The following is a 22,174-nucleotide window of genomic DNA, read 5'->3' as shown; positions in this document are numbered from 1 at the left end:
GTGAAAAGATGCAATCCAAGGTCATGTGAGGTTTTTGCTCGCAACAACGCAGCCCAGTGGATTCCAGCACTATTGTGTTACACGTCACACGTGTTAGAGAAAGACTTGTAAAAATCCCTCAGTGTCGGCGGCGCGCCATGTCCGTCAAGTAAAAGCTGCATAATTGAGGGGCCATTGTTGCGCAATGTGTCTAAAAGGGACTGCTAAAGGACAGGGCAGCGCTGATGAAAGGCAGATGTGGGGAAGCAAGCAAGGCAGGCCTACGGGGTAATGGGTGGGACTCAGCAAGCTGCAAAACAAGGCAAAAAAACCAAGCAGACATTAATAGTCCACGTGGGACTGTCAGAGTTTTATTGGGGCGGATGATGCTGCAACGCCAGATCGTCTGTTGTGCAGGCCTGGTTGTACATTTTTGTGGTCTGGCACACCTTACGCGGATGCCATAATGCATCGGCGCCACGATCTTTGGATTTGGAGCAAATGTCTGACTCGCTGTCGACAGCAGTTCGTTTATGCGTTTACCCATTGACAAGTTGCTGGGATCATCTGCTGCTGAGCTGCAGACTTCCTTTGGTGCTGGCGGCCGCATTATCGGTTGTGTGAGAGGTCCCACGGCAGGTATTATTGATTTGCAACTTTGGACTTTATGCCTCGACGTTAAATCTGCTTAGCACTGAAAGTTGCATTAAGTGAACTTTAGGGATGATGACTCGGGAGAATGTGACATTTTTTTGACCACGTGTGCTCATCACAGGCTGCTCTGTGCTCTTTTGGACCTTTTAGGATCTCATGCATGGATGCGCACGTTCATCAGCATCATCATCTGTCAAAATAGTTTAACACTAACTTTAGTCTAGGAATGAGGATTTGACGGCTGACAATGCAAACACTTCAGTTCATTATTAACTGGTCTATTTCTCAAGTGGGACAGGAGGAATCTGTTTTTGCTGTTTTTCACGCAGGCTCAACATATCCGTCAGTGACACGGAATAACTGTCAAAGGCTCCATCATCAGCGTGAGGCAGGATTAACTCTGTATGTTTTGCTTTTTCTTTAGCTTTGTGCATCACTTCTCCTGAAAGGATGACACTGGTTAGAGAAGAATATCCACAGAAAGTTAAACAGGCAGGATGTTTTTAGTCCCATGAGAGATGCTGGCCAAGAGTCATGTGGATTGACCACAAGTGTTGCTTCCACTAAATTGTGCTTAAGGAGGACTTGTTGTCGTATTCTTTAATGTCTGCCTAGGATTAATTTGTCAAAAGTACGAGTCCTGAATTTCGCCAAGAATGGCTGCTTTAAACCATTTCATTTCAATCGTTACATTTCAGGCATGGGTCCTGGAGGGCCTGAAGTCTAGCCAAAACACAGTCTAACTGTGCGCATGGGTAGAGTTTTCTTTATTTTAATATTTTGCTTGTTTCGCACAGATAAAATAGGATGTCCTGCATCATTCTTCACTGTTGTGGGATGGAACACAGCCAACTACGGCCAATCGAAGCGGCTCCCCTTATTACCATTAACATTACAGCGGTGTAAGCATGCGTAGTCACTTTATGTCCATTCTGTTTTGATTGACATGCCTACCGAATTTTGTGTTGATTGGTGAAACTGGTGAAGCAATTTTTTCCCCAACTTTTTACGGGAAGTTACGAGGGACTTTTGGAAGTTTTTTCAACAGGATACACACACCTGCAAAAAAATTGAGTATTTGGCCATGTTGGGACAATCCCAAAAAGGTGATTACGTTTTCGGAAAATTGATAATGGGGTATATGCCACGGAGGAGGAGGCACTTCTGACTTCTATATGTCACACACCTAAGCTGTTTCCGGTTACTGTTTGCGACATATAGGCCGCGTCCCAATACTTGCACTTTCACCTTTGAGCCCCTCAATTGCGCGTTCCCATCAATGGGTACGAGTGTATAGTGTGTCTGTCTCAGTTCTCCGAAGCGTTTCAGAGAACTGAGACACCCTAAACCAGGGTTCACCAATTCCGGTCCTCGAGGTCCAGAGTCCTGCAGGTTTTAGATGCTTCCACCCACTACCACACCTGAGTCATATAATCAGCTCATCAGCACTCCTGATAAGGATCCTGCTCTTTAGTATCAGATGTGTTGGTAGGCGGAAACATCTAAAACCTGCAGGACTCCGGACCTCCAGGACCGGAATTGGTGAACCCCACCCTACACACTAGCACCCATCAACGGGAATAGGCAATTGAGGGGCGCAAGGGTGGCAGTGCAAGTATTGGGACACGGCCTATATGTCGCAACATTAACCGGAAACAGCGTAGGTGTTTGAATTATGGAAGTTGTAAGTCCGTGGCATCTACCCCATAAGCACAGTTTTTCCGAGAGGCCCTGACTAAAGTGGGAAACATCCAATTTCGTATCCACTTTTACAGACTTCTTCCATGTTTCACTGCTCGACCACCACCAGTGATGTCTTCGAAAAATATTGAAAGTGAATTACAGAGCTCACGTAACACCCCAAGTTGGGAAAAGAAAACGAAGCCGGCCAAGGAACAACTGGAGAAGAACATGTTAGAAGGACCTAAAAAGACCGCAAAAAAGACTAAACGGGGACACTGATGAAGGATATGCAATAAACCGAAAAGACTGGAGGCCCTTGACTGCCTGACGCGCAGACTGGAGGAAATGTAACTAAAGTGATGAGCTTGTGTAGCTACCCTTTGACACAATCTAAACGCGTCATGCATTTTACATAGCATATATTTACTGTCCACTTGTTTTGTTCCACCGGTGGTAGGGCAGCCATGAAGCTCTTCAGGAAGGATCATATCTCCACGAAGAAGGACAAAGACAAAGAGATGCAGTACGAGGAGCCACCAGATGGCGGATGGGGCTGGCTGGTGGTGCTGCATTGTTTCTTGGTAATGTGAACACAAATGAATGATGGTTACTGCTTTGATATCTGAAGACAAAACACTGATACAGAATGGAAAGGCAGATGGAGAAGGAATTTTTTTGATTTGTTTCAGCACCTTTCTGTGATCTTGCTCTCATTTTCGGTTGTTTTCTAGGTTAACGTCCTGGTGATGGGAACATTGAAGACTTTTGGGATCTTCTTTTTGGCATTCCAAGATGAGTTTGGGGGCTCGGCAGAAAGCATCAGCTGGATTGGTTCCATCATGTCCAGTTTGCGTCTCTCTGGAGGTTTGACAACACCGTCCTGTCCTGTCCTGTCCTGTTCTGTATGCTAAGTGTGTCAGCCCTTCCTCATAGGGTGTGGCACTGGCATATTCACTGCTGTATTGTGCTATTCTTTTTGGCTCTGTTCTGTCTTCCCTCCATTCATTCTGGGGTGTGCCTGTGTCTTCACACTTCCTCTCTTTCCTGCCACCCATCAGCACCCATCGCCTCGGTAGCCTGTGCCAAGTTAGGGACCAGGGTGACGTCCATTACGGGGGCCGTGCTGGTCAGCGGGGGCTTCCTCATCAGTATTTTCGCCAACAGCGTGGTTTTCCTCTACATCAGCATGGGAGTCATCGTAGGTGAGATCCCTAAAATACAACTCATGGGGATCCTCGTTTGAGAACCTCTGCTTTAAAATTCCCCCCATCCCCCCCATGCAGGAATGGGTTTCGCATTACTGTACCAATCCTTCTCCGTGGTCACGGCGCTCTACTTCCGGAAGAGGTTGGCAACGGCGTATTCCATCGGACGTTCTGGGATGGGTTTGACATTTGCCCTTGCTCCGTTCACTCAGCTGCTTCTGGACCAGTATGCTTGGCAAGGTACGCGGGACAAATGCATCACTATTTTGACTCTCGCTCTCTCCCTTTGTCTCTCTCTCTCTCTCACCCTTTCTCTCTCTCTGTCTCTCTCCCTCTGTCATCCAAAATCTGCATTCTATTCCCGTTCTAAGCTAAGCTAACCTGTCGTCTCCGTTAAGCCGGTGTCCAAGTGGCCAAACAGCCTTCATATGCTGCTGGGATGATGTGAGAAGCGAACATTGAAGTAACAAAGACAAAGGTGTTGATACACTATCTAGTTGGGCATTGTACATAAGCTGGCTCAATTTTCCACTTTTGACACGATGCATGTGCCACGCCTACAGGCATACGTCACACATACTGAGCTGTGAATGTGGGACGGACGTTCGTGGAGTGTGGCCTTTCAAAATTCCTCTGTGACTCGTTCAAATTTGATTCTGAAAATTCCGATTCTATGACACTAATGTGTCCATACAGTACCATAATGGAATCATTACTACATTGGCCAATTTTGTCTCCTCTGTATGTCCCTGGTAGGCGCATTGCTGATCCTCGGCGGCCTGATGCTCAACCTGGTGGCTACCGCGATGCTCCTCCGGCCCATCCAAGTGAAACCCCCCACCGCGTCCAGCTGCGCTTCCCCCAGCGAGAAGAGCCCAGCGGTGTCCCTCAAAAGCTCCTCAGAGAAAGACGCCGCCAAAAGCTGCCTGAATGGCTCCTCGCATTTATCCAACGGCATCTCCAAATCGGACTCACTTCCATCACCTCCTCGTGCTCCTCTCGAGGAGCTGGAATGCACTCAGGAAACCAAGGGGCAGTTGGAGAACCCTGAACTGAACAGACTGGTTCTCAACGGCCACGAGACCCACCAAGACGTGGGTCTGTGTAAGTTCACCGCTGATGGCTCCCTGGAGCTCAATGGCACCACAAATGGGTCCACCCCGGTAGGAGTTCCCTCCGTCCAGGCAGGCACGCCGGACGAGGAGAGCCTTAAGAAAGCCAAAGTACTCGATTTTTCCTTACTCAAGGACCCATTCTTTTGCATCTACACGTGGTCTTTGGTCTTCAGCCAGCTGGCCTACTTCATCCCTTACTTCCACCTGTCTGCTCGAGCCAGAACTCTGGGCATCGACCCCATGGATGCTTCCTTTATCATCTCTGTGGCAGGTAAGGGCCGCACTGAACATGTTGTCTCACTGCATACTTAAGTTGGACATTTCATCAGGATGTGGTGGTGTGCGCTACATGCTACAGTATATAGATTGGATTAATTGGGCCTACTGTACGCATTTGGAATCTACTGATCAATGGCGATAATGTTTGTTGTTTTCTGAAGCTGTGACGTGATTGGCTGTTACCTGAGCGCTGAGAAAGATGTCATTTTCAGCTGAAAGCAAGTGGCAAAATGGCCAACTTCTGGGATAAATAAGAATGGGTGTATTTTGCTGCTTAACTCACATTTCACAAACGCAATGATAATCAGAATACCGTGTTTAAATTACTAGTAGTAGTAATAGTAATTATATTATTGTACTGCAAACTTATGGGTTGACTTCCTTTTTCAATTATTTAAAAAAAACGCTTATATCGATGCTATTTTTTGTTAGCCCATCTTATAGCATTTCCTATTATGTGTTAACTTAGCATTTAGCTAGTGGACTTTCGCAAAGTTATGTGATTTGGTTATATACATAACATGGAATTCCAAGTTTTATGTTTAATTTGACAGTAAGCTTCAACTGGGAGTAATAAGAAAGGTTTCTTATCACTCCCAGTTGAAGAAGACGCAAGAACTTGGCCTCGTATTTTAAGAATTGTTTGGATGTTTTTAAACAGCAAAACGTGTGACTAATAATAATAATGGATCAGATTTATTATTATTTATTGGCACTGGAGGCAATGTGTGTGAAGTGTCTTGCCCAGGAATACAACGACACATGATTCGGGGAGAGTGGGGATCAAACAGCCAACCTTCTGGTTACTGGACAACAATCTCCTCCTCTTAAACCACGGCCGCCACACTAACCCCTAGATTACACCGCATGCATGTGCGTTGCGGATCCGCTCCGCTCCGGCGCGGAGCTGATTCGTTTCCATTTTCTCAGCTTGTTCAAGTTACACCGGCTGCGTATGCACTACGGATCGACTCCATCGTGCCAGAGCCCGGCAGACGAATAGACCTATTTTCTTTTTTTTCTCCTTTTTAATAAATTTTTATTTTGTATGTGGGCGAGTACGTGTATGTGCATGTGCACCTAAAACCTATAAAAAAAATCCCATACCGTTCACCTAAACCGAACACTTCAGAACCCAGCCAGAGCCGTGAGGCTGTCAAGAGACCCGAGGAAGGACCAAAGAAAAGAAAGGAAAGTGAAATCCAGCACCGACCAGACACCACCCACCACCCACAATTTAAATTAAAACACAATTTACTCGAGTATAAAACTAGATTGCTTTCTTCATTCATAAATATTCAACATAACTCCACGTAACACAACATATGTGACTATGCTGCTATCTCCCTGCATAAAATTATACGGTGAACTACTGAACTGTATGAAATGCTTATGAAATAAGATAAAAATAATAAATGAAGCAAAATTGCGAGAAGGCAAATTTGCTCTGCGAAGAACGGCTAATATTGGAGGAGCTGATACTGTGCAAAATTGCGAGAAGGCAAATTTGCTGGCGTTCAAAATGAGTTTTGAGGACTAAAATAAAAAACTATTTATCTCTATCCGCCATTTTGTTTGTTTACTTTCGCCTCAAACAGTTTCAGGTCGAAACAGGGAAAAAACAGGTAAATCCGGCTTCCGACCATCCTCGAATGCAGCATTATTCACAGTTTAAACATTAGTGAACATGGATGAGGAGAGATTTATAATGGAGGTGGAAAGCCACAAAATTATATACAACACATCCTTTTCATAAGGAAAGCCATAGCAAAAGCTGTGGGAGTGGACGGTGAGTTAAGTTCAGTGAAAACTTTTACAATGCAAGTTGTGCCACATTATCGCGCACGATCACGCGAGACACGGCGGGAAGTTGTCGGCGATGGCGCTGCCGGACCGCAGTTGTGCGTAGCCAGTGAGTTTTGTCCATGGTATTGACGTGTCCAAGGGACGCACTCAAGACGGAGCGCAGCGGATCCGCAACACACACGCATGCGGTGTAATCTCGGGGTAAGTCACGTTTCATTCAACAGTGGTGGAAAACCAGACTGTTGCTGCCTTTGTATCGCTCAAGACAACAAGCTTGAGAACACAGAGACAATGGAATTATTATAAAGAATGAGTCGTATTGAAAACATGTATAGATTTGAAATGAGCATGCAAGTGCTAAATGTGACATTTATGAGCTGGAAGGAGGCGCTCCAGGGTGCTATAAGAGCGCCTTCATCAAGTCCTCCATCAACTAGGAGGCCATGAATTATTCGTGAGCTGCTCAGACGCTGCAGTATTATGCAATGAATGCGCTTACATAAAAGCTGAACTTTGGTCTAGTGGCCAGAGTGGGTGGGTTCACACTCACACTATATTGTGAAAACAACATGTGCATTGGGACCAGTTGCACACATTCATTCTTCACGAGCGCCTCCTTAATGTGCTTGTTAATTATTCAACGAGGATCCATGATCATCAATGGCATGCTCTTGTCTGTCTTTCACGCCAGAGTCAATCATTGGATCCATACATCCACTCTCTATAGTGCTTTTGGAGGCCTCGTGAAGTCCATAATCGCCCAAGGGGCTACAGGCGAGCTAACAAATAGCGTCAGTGTCATTGTGTTAAAACCTTATTAACAACTGATATTTGAACACAAACATTGGAGCAACACATGTAGACAGATGATATAACAATACTCATAGGAATACATTATTGATCCTCTGCGAAGAACGGCTAATATTGCTGTTGCTTACAGAGGAGCTGAGACCCGCCTCTATTATACTGTGCCCAGGTGGCTAAGGCGACACATCAGAGGGAGCAGCATTATGTCCTTAAATTTACACAAAAATTGATTTAAATTCTATTTAAACTCTTTTTATAAAGTACAGATCTATTTCTCATTTTCAAATCACATTAACATATATGCTGTTTCTTGGAGAGGCTAGAATGGATGAATGGCATTTCCCATCATTTCAATGGGGAACCATGATTTGAGATAAATGTGTTTTAAGTTACAAGTGTGAAAACCGACCAAATAGGCTTGTATCTCAAGGAAACCACTGCAGCGACAGACAAGCGTTCACTGAATCCACGCAGCCCACCTAGCATTTACGTTACCAAGAGTTCTGTTATATTTGTTGCATTAATTTATCCTTTACCTCCCTAAAATTGGTTATTTAGGCTGTATTTTGTCCTTTTAATTAAGTAATTTGTTAATTAATTTTAGTCTTTTTTTGAATGAATTAATTGAATTAATTCATTGGAAATAGAAAAAAAAAGCACACTAATTTGCTTAATTAATTTCCATAATTATAAACAATGGCATTTTATTATTAAAATAAACCTGTTGACATATTTTATATTTGGACTATTCTGTCCCAAGAATATCAAAGTTTGAGACCTGCGAGGTGCAGGTGCTTCAGAGATTTCAACCCTTACAATTGTGTTTACATATCTTAAGATCATTAACATGTGCTTCTTGCAAGGCAAACCTGCTGTGCACTTTTTGAGCTGAACACTTAAACATGGAATCATAACCCTCTTAACTGCAGACAGGAAATCAATAGAGTGAACGCATGACGCACGCCAACCGCACAGAGCAACAGCACAACTCATTACTGCTGCTGTTGCACTACAAACTCCAAGCCCAACCACAATTGGTTCCGTCCAACTTCCATTTGGTTCTCTTACAAAACGGCACTTCCCATGAAGATTATATCGGAAATATTTAATTCTAAAACTGTAGTTTGAATGAGTGAAGTGTGAGCTGAAAAAATGATTTCATGTGAAGTAACTCCATTGATACATCGACCAATACAAATACCCTGACCACCATCAAGTCCACGTCAGACTGGCTGTAGATAGCAAAAATGTATAAATATTAGACATAATGATTTGGAATTGTTGAGTTAAATGTATTTCTGCAGAAAAAAACCCACCATGGGTAAAAGGTTGAACAATTTCAAAACAACAAAGGTACTTCAGGAAAAAAGTTGTTTGACTCAGTGGTGAATTAAAAAAAGTGGTATACATTATTGAAAAAAGACATATAAGTACTATATTTCAAACAATCTTTATATTTCAGAATCGTTCTTAGATTTTGAAAAAAAAGTTGTAAATTTAAAAAAAGGACTGTACTTTTGAATACATTTTTTAGATTCCTGTGAAAAAAGGTTTCTGAAAAAAAGTAGTAATTTCTGAAAAACAGGCGTACATTTCATTAAAAAACAACAACTGTATATTTAGAATTAGTTATTTTTTTATTTTTATTTTTTTTAAAGATGTAGATTTCAGGAGAAAAAAAAGTGTATACTACTGGAAAAAATATGTAATTTTTAAAAAAACAAAACAATGTCAAAATAGAACAACAATATTTTGGGGGAAATTATTTATATTATTATATATTTCATAACTCAATACTGAAAAAACATATACAGAGAGAGAAATAAGCATATGCAGGTTAATTGTACCTTCTGACACATAGCGGAAGACCACTGAATTATTCTGCCTGTCACTTATTGATCACTAGTATAGATAGATGGACAACAAAGATGCATCATTTGCAGTAGGGATGAGCGATTATTTTTAATTTTTTTAATCTAATTGCAATGTTCTCCCCTCATAATATTGAGATTTAATATGTGATCACTTTTCAAGATAAGGTTAATAAATACAAGCAATAAATTAATATGTGGACCACACTTCTTAAACACTTAACTTATTTACTGGATAAATAAATAAATACAAAAATAATCCTTTTATGCATATAAAAAATAAAACCTAGACTAATTGAAATGAAGCCGTAATTTGTATGAAAGGAATCCAGATTTCCAGCCCAATGGCGTGAAATTTGATGGGTCCACCTGATGAATTCTCACGGCACGGCGGGTTGGGAATGAGTGGAGTGTGCGACTCCCCCGAGACCACCCGACTCTTGAGATTGTGGCACGTTTGTCCTGTCACGTTTGGCGCTCATGTGCGCTCGTAATGAGAGTGACGAAGTGCCACCCGCGCCACAAAAGCGCCGTCCCGGCATCCCGCTGGGCCCTCTATTCTCCCCCCCGGCGGTTGTCATAGAGGCCCATTGACTCAATGGAAGGAAGGTCCGGTCCGGCCTGTTCCTCAAGCCCTTTTCAGCTAGCTGCTAGTCGCTAAGCAACGGCCGGCTGAGGAAAGTTGCCGGTAACGAGCGGGGCTCCCCCCGCTCCGTGCGAGGCCAAGCGGCAGACACTTTGCTGAAGAGCACTGAGGCGGCAGCGGGCACAAAAGAGGCTGGCCGGCGGAGGCGAGGGCCAAGCCAAGTGCCTCGGCCAAGCTGGGAAAAACTAACAGCGGCCGCTTATTATCTCCGACTTTCATCTCGTGACTGCACATCCATCAGGGAGGGGAGTAGCAGGAGGGACACCTATTCATGCCTCACACCCTAACACGAAACTTTTGATGCCTTGCCTCATATCCTGCTCTAAACCTTTTCTTTTGATGCCTTGCACCCTACCCTAATCTTTGATGCCTCGCCTCAATTCAAACTTAAAACTTCTGATGCCTTGCATCCGACTCAAATTTTTGGATGCCTCACACCAGAACACACAGCAGAGCTTTAAATGCCTCACATCTTACTCTAACTTTTTAACACCCCACCTCACATTATACCCAAACATTTTAATGCCTCACCTTACATCCTACTCTAACCCGTTGATGGCTCACACCCTACCCAAATCTTTTCACACCTCACCTACCCTACCCTAATCTTTTGATGTTCCTCACCCTACCCTTAACATTTGATACCTTCCAACTTACTCAAAATCTTTGATGCCTCATATTAACATGTTGATGCCTCGCACCCAATCCAAACCTTTTAATGCCACACACCATACCTTGTGATGCCTTGCACATTACACTTACCTTTTAATGCCTTCCAACTTACTAATAAAAAAAGATGCCTCACATTTTACCCTAACCTTTTAACACCTCACCTCATACCAAAGCCTTAAACTTTTGATGCCTTCCCCCCAAGCCTGACCATTTGATTCTTTCCAACTTACTCTAATCTTTTGATTCTTTGCACTCAGCCTAAACCTTTTAACGCCTCGCCTCATACCAACCTTTTGATGCCTTACAACTTTCCCAAACCTTTTAACACCTCACCTCATATGCTACCCTAACCCTTTAACGTCTCACACTACACTCTTATTTTTTTATGCCACAAATTTGACTCTAAACGTTTGATGCCTCAACATTCAACCTATCTCAATCCTTTGATGCCTTGGACCCTAACCAAACCCTTTTAATACCTCACCTAATATACTTCCATAATCTTCTGATGCCTCACACCCAATCCAAACTTTTTAACACCTCGCGTCATACCATACCATAAACCTTTGATGACTCACACCCTTTCTGAACCTTTTAACACTGCACCTCACATCATGCCCAAACCTTTTGATGCCTCACCTTGCATCCTATACTAAACCTTTCATTGCATCGCCTCATACCATATCTCAACCTTTTTATACCATATTCTTAACTTTTTAATTCCTCTCATGTGACTCTAAACTTCTGCTGCCTTACACCCGAACCCTAAACTTTTGATGCATAATCTTCCCATCGACCCTCAAGTTTCGCACACATGCCTTTTACCTGTCACAATTACAGTCAATTAAAAGTGCGGCTTTGATCCCAGTTTGAAAAGGAAGAGCTGCGGCGGGGGGTGGCGGGGGCCAACCCGCCGTGGCCAAAGCACACAAACAAACGTGCGGGCGCAGGCGGGATACGCGCCGCGACACCATCGTGGGTCAGGACACAGAGACGCTATAACACGTAAACACGGCGCAGCTGCCTCGCCAATCCTCGCTGACCTCGCTGCAGACGTTCATTATGTAAGAACCGCCTTTCATTGAGCTGCTTTTACACATTAGAAGCCGACCCACATGAACCGAGTTGGACCGCGAGCCAAGACCAACAACGGACTGAGCGCCAGTCCATGGCGGGGCACATATGGACAAACAATCAATCTTTATTTATCTTTTCTTTCTTTTTAAATTAATTCATCATATTAAATAAATGGTTTAACTGATTTATCGTGACTGATGAAATACGAGTATAAGAGTCAAATAAACTTTAGTGTATATTGTTTTATTTTATTTAACCTATTTGATTCATTTATAATCAAATCCAGAAATGAACATGAATTCATAAAATGAGAAGATGCATTATTTTATAATATAAATAAATACAAATCAAAAACTCAAATCAATACATAGGCCTACTATATACTGTACTGTATCTAACTAGCTAGCTTTCATATAGCTATCATTTAGCTAGGCAGCTAGATACAGCCTTATGAGATACAGTACAGTAGTTAGCTTTCATTTAGCTATCATTTAGCTAGCTAAATGCAGTACAGTAGCTAGCTAGCTTTTATTTAGCTATTAATTAGCAAGATAGCTTGATAGCTAGCTACGTAGCTATCATTTATTTTATTTATCTGATTAAACAATTGGATCTATCCATTCTATAATCCCTTTATCCGGTTAAGGGTGTCGGGGACCGGCAGTGTATCCCAGTTGACTTTGGGAGAAAGCCAGACTACACCTCAGACTGGTCACAGTGAAAAATATAGATAACCATTCACACTTACTTTGTCACTAAGAGAATGTTCCACTACACCATCATGACTGCTTGAATAATTGCTTAACCCATTATAATGAAGGTAATTATGAATAATAAAATGAGTACATTATAATACCATTTATTGCAGTACTTATAAATAAATTCACTTTTTACTATTTAATCTAAAATTCTGAATTATGTTTTATTTAATAATATATTTTATTTAATAATATATATTATATATATATTTTAGAATATATATTTAGAATATATTTTTTAATTGTTGTAAAATAAAGCCAATATAAATATTCAGTGAATAATTTATTTAATACAAAGTGTATTTATTTTACATGCATATTTTGAACATAGTTGTCTTTTCCATCTATCCATTATCTGAACCCCTTCTACTTTATCTATGAGTGAGTTGGCCGTTTTTCGCAATCAAACGTGGAGCCTGACTACAAAACTTTGCCCAGCCCTGCTCTCTGCTTTTGTTATTGTGTCTCTCCGATGCAGCTGCTGCGCATGCAACGTGTCGCCTTCATTGATCCATTGAGCTTGAAGCTATCCCTGCAACAGCCGATACCAAAGGCTGCTGCAGCTTGTGCACTGCGGACGTGTATCTGCTGAGTCATCAAAACGCCACGCGATCAGTCTCCACAATAGCACATGGCCGGTGGCTTGCAGTAATGGTCGAATAAAGAGCAGCAGTGACATCACTGTTTATTTTTAAATGCTTTGTGAGATGGTTCATAAAAAGAAAGGAAGAGATCAACCAAGGAGAGGTCTACTGGGGCAGTAAACTCACTTCCTGTGTTATATATCAAGTTCAATCACAGACATCCTGCTGTCATCTTAGTTTAGCGAGCCTGCTTTTTCATATCTGATGATCATATTTGTGCAGCACTTTTCTAGACACTCAAAAACATTTTTACAAAAAACAGATGACAATGACAGTATCTGCTTTCGCATGCAGAACATTTGCCATTTGAAAAGCAGCAGCACGAGCAGCATTGTGTTCAAAACACGTCTTGAAATCTTAACTCTGGATGTTTAATACCACTTTTTTTCCCAGACCGATACCAGTACGAGTACTCAACTCTTGAGTAGTCACCGATACCAATACCAAGAACCGATACCACTAGTACTTTTGATACATACTAGAACTTTTGATACATAAAAACAATGAGTTGGTTTTAAAGAAAGACATGTACAGTACAGTATATCCCAATATAGCCCTTTTCCTTAAAATTGCATGAAATGAATAGAAATTTTCAATTCCTTGAATTTCTTGTTCCTGATCATAAATCGGCCACAAGATGGGCGAGTACCGATCCCAGGTATCGGGACTCGCCCATCCCTAATTATGACCAAAGAGTTCAACCTTGGTTTCGTTGGGCCATAATATATTTGCCCCCGTGTGTTTGAGAGATTTGTTCTAGGATCATGAAAACATACCAAGTGAAGCATTGTGGGCTTAGACTAGGTGGAGAGAATTACAAAAAGTTCAGTTTCTGCACAAAATCTTCAGGCTTCTGTTAAAAAGCACAAACAAAATGTCAGGAAACACCTACTAGACCATCTGAACTTTATTCAGGGTTCAACAAAGGCACTTGAAATGGTGTCCAGTGACGGTTTCTGGTATGTGCAATATGTGCAGTATTTCTGGGTGGGGCCGCAATTGAAAAAAATGCTATGTCAATTGATTCTTTTTTGGTGTGACTACTTGCGTGTAGACATTCTAAACATTTTTTCAGGATTTTGCTGATAAATGTTAGAGAGATGCTTGCTGTAAAGGAAGTTGATATCAGTACTACCATTACAAGAGGGTGTGCACACTTTTGCAATCACACTATCACGTTTGTTTTTTTCTTTCCCTCGTAAAGATTTTGTTTTACCATTGAATTTGACCAAATAGACCAAATTAATGACAGAAATATTCATATCAATGAAATGTATTTGTATCGGTAAAAACCTGGCATTTGAACAGGGGTGTGTAAAATGTTCATATCGACTGTATGAACAATTTAGTACACAATTCTAGTCTCCACATGTAGCGTATCTCTGTGTGTTTTGATACAACAGATGAACAATTTGCTGAAATTTCACAATCTGATGTTGTACAGTTGGATTTTTTAACCCGCTTGGATTTTGTCTATTTTGTTATCATTAAACTTCGGGTCACATGATTATTTTAGCTTTTTATTAACATTGTTGTACTGGCATCCATGTGGACAGCAAAGTAATAATTTCATGATATTGCATATATGTACATTTAGTGTAGTCCAACCTTGCTTCCTGTCGTGTGCAGGCATCACAGAGACCGTCGCCCAGCTGGCCTCGGGCTGGGTGACGGACCGCAACCTGTTCCACAAGTATCACTACCACAAGGCTTACCTGATCCTCTGCGGCCTTGTCAACCTGCTCTCACCGTTGGCCACCTCCTACATCCTGCTCATGGTCTACGCAGTCTTCTTTGCCATCTTCTGCGGCGGATATATGGCTCTGCTGCTACCTGTTTTGGTGAGACAGCAAATTTCTCAATGTTGGACAAAAAGTCCATCCAAACATTAGAAAGGACATCATTAATGCTTTCCAGCTCAAGGCCAAGCCCGTGTGTGTGGATATTCTCATGTTCTCGCCGTCTACATTAGATGGCGTGGCTATTTGTTTAAAATACCTGCTTATGATTTTGGCTCATTTGGACCAATTCCCATCGGTGATTTGGGCTATTTTTTAGTTTTGTGTTTATACATAGCATTTTCACTGGTTACATAGATAAATGAAGCAATGAAAATAAAGACGTGTCCTGTCAACCTACAATCATCGCCACAGAAAATATGCAGTGTACAGAGTGCAGGGCGAATGGAAATGAGGAATTTCAGATGTTGCCCGTTGAAAGATTAGATTCCAAGTTGCTGCGCATGTTTGCAATGAGTTTACCAGAAGCCAGAAATGGGCAAGCGTGTTCAGACCTCTATCAGCTCAGTACGGAGGATGTTATCATGTACGTGTCGACAATCGCAGCTTCTAATCTCCCGGATTCACGCAACTTTTGAACCATGTCGACATGAAAAAACAACATTTCCAGCAAGTGTCAGTATTCTGCTACTGCTAGAATAAAGATAACAACATATGGAATGTCCTCAAGGAAAGTGACTTTATCAACTGTATGGGTGTTATTGTATGTAACTTCTCATTTATTTTCTGCTGTTCCCTCCCTGCAGGTGGATCTGGTGGGGGCAGAGAAACTCAACAACTCTATGGGCTTCTCCATGTTTTTTGTGGGCCTGGGCTGCCTCACAGGTCCTCCTTTGGCAGGTAAGGTCACTGAAAATACCTCCCCCACATCCACATTGATTAGCGACTAGCCCATTCTATATACTACAGTATGTCTGACGTGGACTGACAACCAGTCCATGACCCCAAATAAATTATTATTATTTTTAAATTAAATTTTTATTTTTATTTTTTACAAAATATGAAAACAAATGCAACACTGAGTATACGGGAGTCTATTTTCATCAGTGTACAGCTTGTATAACTGTATACATTTAGTGTCCCCTTCTAATTCATCAACACACATAACCATTCATATCAAAACTACTGGCAACAAAAGTGAGCACACCCCATAGGTGAACATGTCTAAAAGGGTTCCCAATTGACCCTGACCTAATGACTTAATCACTGAATGTGCATTCAGCCACCGGGAAATACGCAAGGTTGTCCCGCAGTGTCATCCACACGCCAGCTAGAGTATTTCAGGGTCGAAACGTAACGAATGACTCCTTCGGGGGCAGTTCATAAATAGAATGCATCTCATCAGACGACGAGACAACCCTACAGTTTGACAGGCATCAAGCCTGAAGCAGATTCTTGTTTGCACACGCCCGACTGCGCTGGTTACTTTGCATTGTGCCGGAGCGTAAAGCGCTGGGCAAACTTTGTGCTCAACAGCCATATTATGAGATGAGTAAATACAAGTAAAAATGTGTTTGTGAAATGTTTAGAATAGTTCATAACTAATTTAAACATTAATTAGTAAATAATTGTTTCATATTAATATTGAGATTGATTTATTTTTTTAAGGGGGAAGTCAACCCCCCAAAAGTTATTGACAATAATATGTTATATCTGACCTTACTAGTCTAAATAGGGTATTCTGGTTAGTATTGCATTAGTGGAATATGAGATAAGCAGCAAAATCCAGCAGTTTTTAATCAATATCAGAAGGCGGCCATTTTGCCACTTGCTATCGAGTGAACAAGACATCACAGTTGCTCAGGTCTCAGGTAACAACCAATCACAGCTCAGCTTCAGAAAACTGGTGAGCTGTGATTGGTCGTTGCCTGAGACCTGAGCAACTGAGGTTGTCATCTTCAGGCGACAGCAAGTGGCAAAATGGCCGCCCCCTGAGATGGATTAAAAACGGCTGGATTTTGCTGCTTAAACCATACTCGACAAATGTTATATTAATCAGAATATCAACTAGTGAGGTCAGATATAACATATTAGTGTCAATAAATGTTTAAGGGTGACTTCCCTTTTAACTCATTCACTGCCATTGATGGATATAGATGTAAAAAATTCACTTTATTTCTATACGTTTAAAATTGTTTCCCACTTTTGTTAACAAAAGTATGAAAACCTAGAAAAAATGTTTTATTGTACATTTAGAATAGATATAAAGTTTGTGATTAATTGTGAGTTAACTAGAGAAGAAGGATTTTTTTTAAAGAAAAGATGATTACAAATTTAAAAAAGATATATAATAAAAAAAGATTAAAAAAATAATAAATCATTACAATAATTTATTTTAAAGAAAATATTAAAAATAAAAATGTATTTTTCAAAAAAATATTATTTAAATTTTTTAAAAAATAATTAAAATTCTTTATTAAATAGAAAAGATTATTATTATTATTTGAAAAAAATTAAATAGAAAAGATTATTAAAAATGAGGGGCATCAGGCGATTAAAATTTGTAATCGTAAATAATTGCATGATTTCACTAGTTAACTCACGATTAATCACAAATTTTATAGATATGTTTTAAATGTACAATAAAAAAAAATCTAGATTTTCATTATTTTATTAACAAAAGTGGAAAAAAAATTGAACTAATCAAAATAGTTTAAATGAATTATGACATCTATAACCGTCAATGGCAGTGAATGAGTTAATTAACCAAATTTAAGTGGAAAAAAATAGCTAATTAAATGCTTCAACTACAGGATCTATAAAATAATGTAAATGCGCGGTGGGTCTGTATGTATTGATGGAAATGCAGGCAAATGTTGGCTGGCCTCTTACAGTCATTTACTACCAGCCTCATTGGGGCAATTAATGTGTGTATGCCAACCAATTGATTATGCGCCATAAATTCCGCCTAACAACAAGGTGTCTTAATGAAAGCTCATTGACATTCTTGTACCCCAAAAAACACTAAAAGGATAACTAATTTAACAAAAATTAGCATATTTAACATCCACTTAGAACACTGCTTGAAATCACGCGTTTTTAGCCGCTCATTTAATGAGGGGGTTATGTTTCAGAGCTTCCCACGATAATCCACAAAGTACATAAAATAGACCCTATTTTCACGCGTAAGTCCAGCTAGTGCAAAGCACGGTCTAACTGCGGGCATGGGTGGGGGTTTCTTTCTTTTGGTATTTTAGAAGAAATGTGCAGGTAGATATTTACTTTGGCGCCAAAGCTGAGCTGTGATTGCTCGTTACCTGAGCCCTGAGCAACTGTGGTGTCATTTTCAACGGGTGGATTTTGCCACTTAACTCAAATTCTACAAATGCAATCATAATAGGAATAATGTGTTTAGACTAGCGTGGGCATATATAACATATTGTAAATACATTTTTTGGTGGATTGCCCCCCCCCCCCCCACATTCAAATGCCACTGCTCACAATTGAATGTGCATTTTTTTGTGTTTTATTTCCACGGGCAGGCTTCCTGTACGACTACACACAGACTTACGACTGCTCCTTCTACCTGGCGGGGCTCTGCTACCTGCTTTCCTCCTTGTCCCTCTTCATGGAGCCGCTGGCCCAACGCTGGAGTGCCCGGCAGAACAAAGCGTGCCAGGCCAAGGCGGCGCAGAGCGGCTGCAGGACCAACGGCTGCTTCGCCCCTGACTGCCCGCACAACGGCGTCGTGTAAAGAGCCAACCAGCGTCGACCTTCTCGCCTTCAAGCATCTCCCAAGGATTCATGAGACTGGTGGACAGAATGTCAAAAAGCCAAAATTGTAGTAGTGTATAGAAATACAGTATATTATATATAATCCCTTGTTTGTATCAGAGGCACATGGCATCCAGCACATTTTGGATAGTAGCAACGTACAGTATAACCGACTTTTGCCTTGTTGAAAATAAGCTATGCAAAAACTTGCTTTTCACCACAAGCACACATCCTTAAAAACCTGTTATGCTGGCAATGAAGCACTTTGGGGCCAAGTTAGACCAAGCTGCATGACTTTACACAAAGTGGACAAACGCAATGGGCTCCAGGGTGCGATGGTGCATACATATGTTTTACATACACCAACGTCTCTTTAGCTTCAGGTAACAGGCTGTGCAAAGGAGTGGGGGTTGTGGGATGCTTGTATTGTCACAATAGCTGTTAAAAATAACTAGTTTTATCCTTTTTTCCCACATGGGAAAAAAACTAAAATGCACCTTTTTTCAATTTTTAAAAAAACCCATAAAATCCATTCATTAGTTTTTTTGGGGCATTTAAATTATATATATATATATTTGTGCAATTTTTTAAACTTTAAAAGCGACAGTGTGGAGGATTTAGTGCCATCTATTACATCATTCATTGAAGAAAAAAAAAAACATTATTCAAACAATAATAGGCACCAAAAAAAAAAAGCCATCAACATGCTTGTACTTTAATACAATAGTAGGCCTAGTAATCGCTAATTAATTATATGACATAAGTTGAACCTGAGCTTCCGTCGCTTGTCTCCCTTTGGTTTACTCTCGCTAGTTGTTGCTAGCTTCTCCCGCTAGCTGCTCTTGTTAGCCGCTCCAGCTAGTTCTTGCTAGCAGCTCTTGTTAGCCGTTCTAGTGAGTTCTGGCTCGCCGCTCCCGCTAGATATTCCTCGCTTGGGCTGCTCGTTTGCTCGCTCAGACGAAATATTTGTATTTTATTTTATTTTTCTTATTGGTGGTAGGCTTGCAGTTCTCTCTGAGGCACCCTAGTGCACGTGCTAAAAAGTTGTTGCATTCTCTTAGTTCACCACTAGATGGCACTGAATTCTAGACACCGTACCTTTCATATAATTTCAAACTCCCATAAAGTAAATAGCTTACAGCTAAGCATGTACAATATACTTCCAAAACTGACTAAGGTGAAAACTAATCTACTGTACGTATAATGAGGCAGCATGGTAGCCAAAGGGTTGTTCTCAAATCCGCCTCACACTTGAATCTGATTGAATCTGGGTTCTGGTACTCTGGGTTTCGTTCCGCATTCCAAAAGCATGCATGTTACGCACACTGAAAACTCCAAGGTGTGATCGTCTTTAATGGGAATGTGACTACTTTTCTATATGTGCCCTGTAATTGGCTGGTGACCAGTGCAGGGTGTGCCCCACCTCCCGCCCAAATTCAGTTGGGATAAACTCCTACTAACCCTCATGAGGATATTGGATAAGCGCTATGGAAAATGGATGGAGATGCACGTTTAGGGGTGCGATATTATGAATAACCCGAAGTTACTTTTGTGTCACTTTTTCCTCCTCCTGGAGTGTTAGAACTTTTTAAAAGGAGCAGGGCGGATAAAGAGCACAAAAATATGCGGATTGGCGCTTAATGGGTGCTTTTCCAATAGTTTTGCAGTAGTTATTTTCTCACAGAAAAAATGTCCTGAATCAGTCGCTTTTATCCTTTTCATTGGAATGTGCATCACAAGCGAGTGTAACGTGTTCCCGATATCTTCTTCTGCATTTTTGACAACATTATTGATCTTTACAGACACCATTTTGCAGCATCAGCACTACTCGGCCTACCTCTCACAAACACACACACACACACACACTCATTTTTGCTTCAATAGGTCAATATGAGCAGGCTCAGCTTTATTGAGCTTTATTTCCGCAAAGACAGCGAGTTGTCTCACAGTGATGTGAGGTGTCATCAAATGGCAATGTTTGGGATTATTCTGCAAGTCTTCCGGGCTTTTTTTTGTACTTTCTTCTTTCACCACTGTTTGCCTTAGCGGGTACACTGCAGCACTACTTCCTGTGATGTCAGCCAAAGACATGTGAGAAACTTACTTCCGGAATTATTATTGGTTTTAATATTATTATTCCTGCACGTGTAAAGCCAATTATAGGTTCTGTTACACTGCCCTCTAATGGCAGACGAGGGCTCCTACTACAAAAATGTCAGCTCAATTAGTTGTTGTTCTTCCCCTTCAAGTCACTTGCACAATGCTGCACTGAGCCCTGAAGCCTTTTTGTGTTGCTGTTGCAATCACCACAGCAGTCACAATGCACAAAAGCCCCCCCCTCACGAGTTGCGTTTAAGGGCCAAACCACCTTTATAGTGTTTTCTGATGCTTTTGTTTTGGGGTTTATTATTACCTGTCGCTTATTATGTTGATAGCATTTTCTTTTGCTTTACAGTTGAGTTCAGCTGTGTTTTTTTCTGGCTAACTGATAGAGAGTGTAGAAAACAGTGCTTTTAACCAATCAAAGGGTCTCCTTTTTTTTTTTTTTGTTGGTTCACTTTTAAATGCACACACGCCAGCTGAAATAAAACTGACATGTGACTGTTCTTGTGTGATTTATTCAGACACGAATGAATTTGGACAATGTTGAATTGAACTGGAATGTTTATTGAAATTATTTCAGACAAAGTGATACAGTACAAGCAGTAGACCTTTTCATCTTCGTACACAACAGACGTAAAGTTACTTCCGGGTAGCTGAAAAGTGACTGACTACCGTTAACATGAGCTGAAAATGTGTGTTAAAGTTTATGACGCTAGATATGCCTCAAAAGGGTTCATTTTTTTGTGTCCAAGTTTGAAGATCATAAGACAGGAAATCTTTGTGATAGACCCCCCCACCTCCCCCCCCCCCCAGGTATAAAACGTTTGGTTGGGTTGTCTTTGAGTAATTTATCAAAACAAAGGCTAGCTTGCTGGGTTAGCGTTAGCACTACAGCGCACACTATCCATTTCTTCATCATAAGAGTGTGTTGAGCCATTAATCTGTGTAACAAAATAAATAAATAATAATAGTTAATCTATCACTAATCATGTTAATTAAGTCAGGGTTTCCACCAAGTCTATTTTTGAAATTTGAATCAACGTACTTCCGACCGCCATTTTGTCTCTGACCTCCTCTTTTTGACTGACACGTCACAAATTCAAACTCAGGCAGTAGATAAGAAGGCTGAAACCCCAAGTTTCGCAATCATTTCAATACTAGCGGTGTAGTCAGTTTTTGCTACCCGGAAGCACATGTGGATGTGTGATCTTGTACACACAATAAAGAGAGAGAGAGAAAAAAAACTTACCTTCAGGTTCTCTCTTTTAACATGGGTAAAACAAAAGAAGTTACTTACAGCAGATAAGTAACGTTTGGTGCGTTTAGTGGCCTGTGGACGAAGCTGCCTTCTCTCATGGGATC

At 41.1% G+C, this 22,174-nt stretch overlaps 1 protein-coding gene and 1 long non-coding RNA gene across 4 annotated transcripts in view; one reads left to right on the top strand and one right to left on the bottom strand.

Annotated features, from left to right (window-relative positions):
- The window catches only part of slc16a4 (solute carrier family 16 member 4), a 32,617-nt gene extending 11,302 nt beyond the window's left edge, over positions 1–21,315 (top strand). Inside the window, exons 4-12 of one of the 3 annotated variants that reach the window (XM_077582157.1) lie at positions 2,409–2,663; positions 2,774–2,897; positions 3,048–3,180; positions 3,375–3,518; positions 3,600–3,761; positions 4,278–4,907; positions 14,826–15,037; positions 15,742–15,835; positions 18,478–21,315. In XM_077582157.1, coding sequence (XP_077438283.1) covers positions 2,662–2,663; positions 2,774–2,897; positions 3,048–3,180; positions 3,375–3,518; positions 3,600–3,761; positions 4,278–4,907; positions 14,826–15,037; positions 15,742–15,835; positions 18,478–18,689 — 1,713 coding nt within the window. In that variant the 5' untranslated portion in view covers positions 2,409–2,661 and the 3' untranslated portion in view covers positions 18,690–21,315. The remainder of the gene's footprint in view (positions 1–2,408; positions 2,664–2,773; positions 2,898–3,047; positions 3,181–3,374; positions 3,519–3,599; positions 3,762–4,277; positions 4,908–14,825; positions 15,038–15,741; positions 15,836–18,477) is intronic. The other 2 variants (XM_077582174.1, XM_077582166.1) reach the window with 2 other exon arrangements.
- On the bottom strand, positions 14,233–19,614 carry LOC144061603 (uncharacterized). The gene is made up of 3 exons (XR_013296219.1): positions 19,480–19,614; positions 18,540–18,745; positions 14,233–15,029 (listed from the first exon to the last, which is right to left on the bottom strand). It is a non-coding gene; the product is annotated as an uncharacterized LOC144061603 (long non-coding RNA).
- Positions 21,316–22,174: the final 859 nt, after the last annotated feature.

The sequence above is a fragment of the Vanacampus margaritifer genome, chromosome 1 (genome assembly GCF_051991255.1).
Source record: "Vanacampus margaritifer isolate UIUO_Vmar chromosome 1, RoL_Vmar_1.0, whole genome shotgun sequence".
NCBI classification, from domain to species: Eukaryota; Metazoa; Chordata; class Actinopteri; order Syngnathiformes; family Syngnathidae; genus Vanacampus; species Vanacampus margaritifer.
Note: the sequence above shows the minus strand (reverse complement) of the source record. Positions and strands in the feature narration are given on the sequence as shown.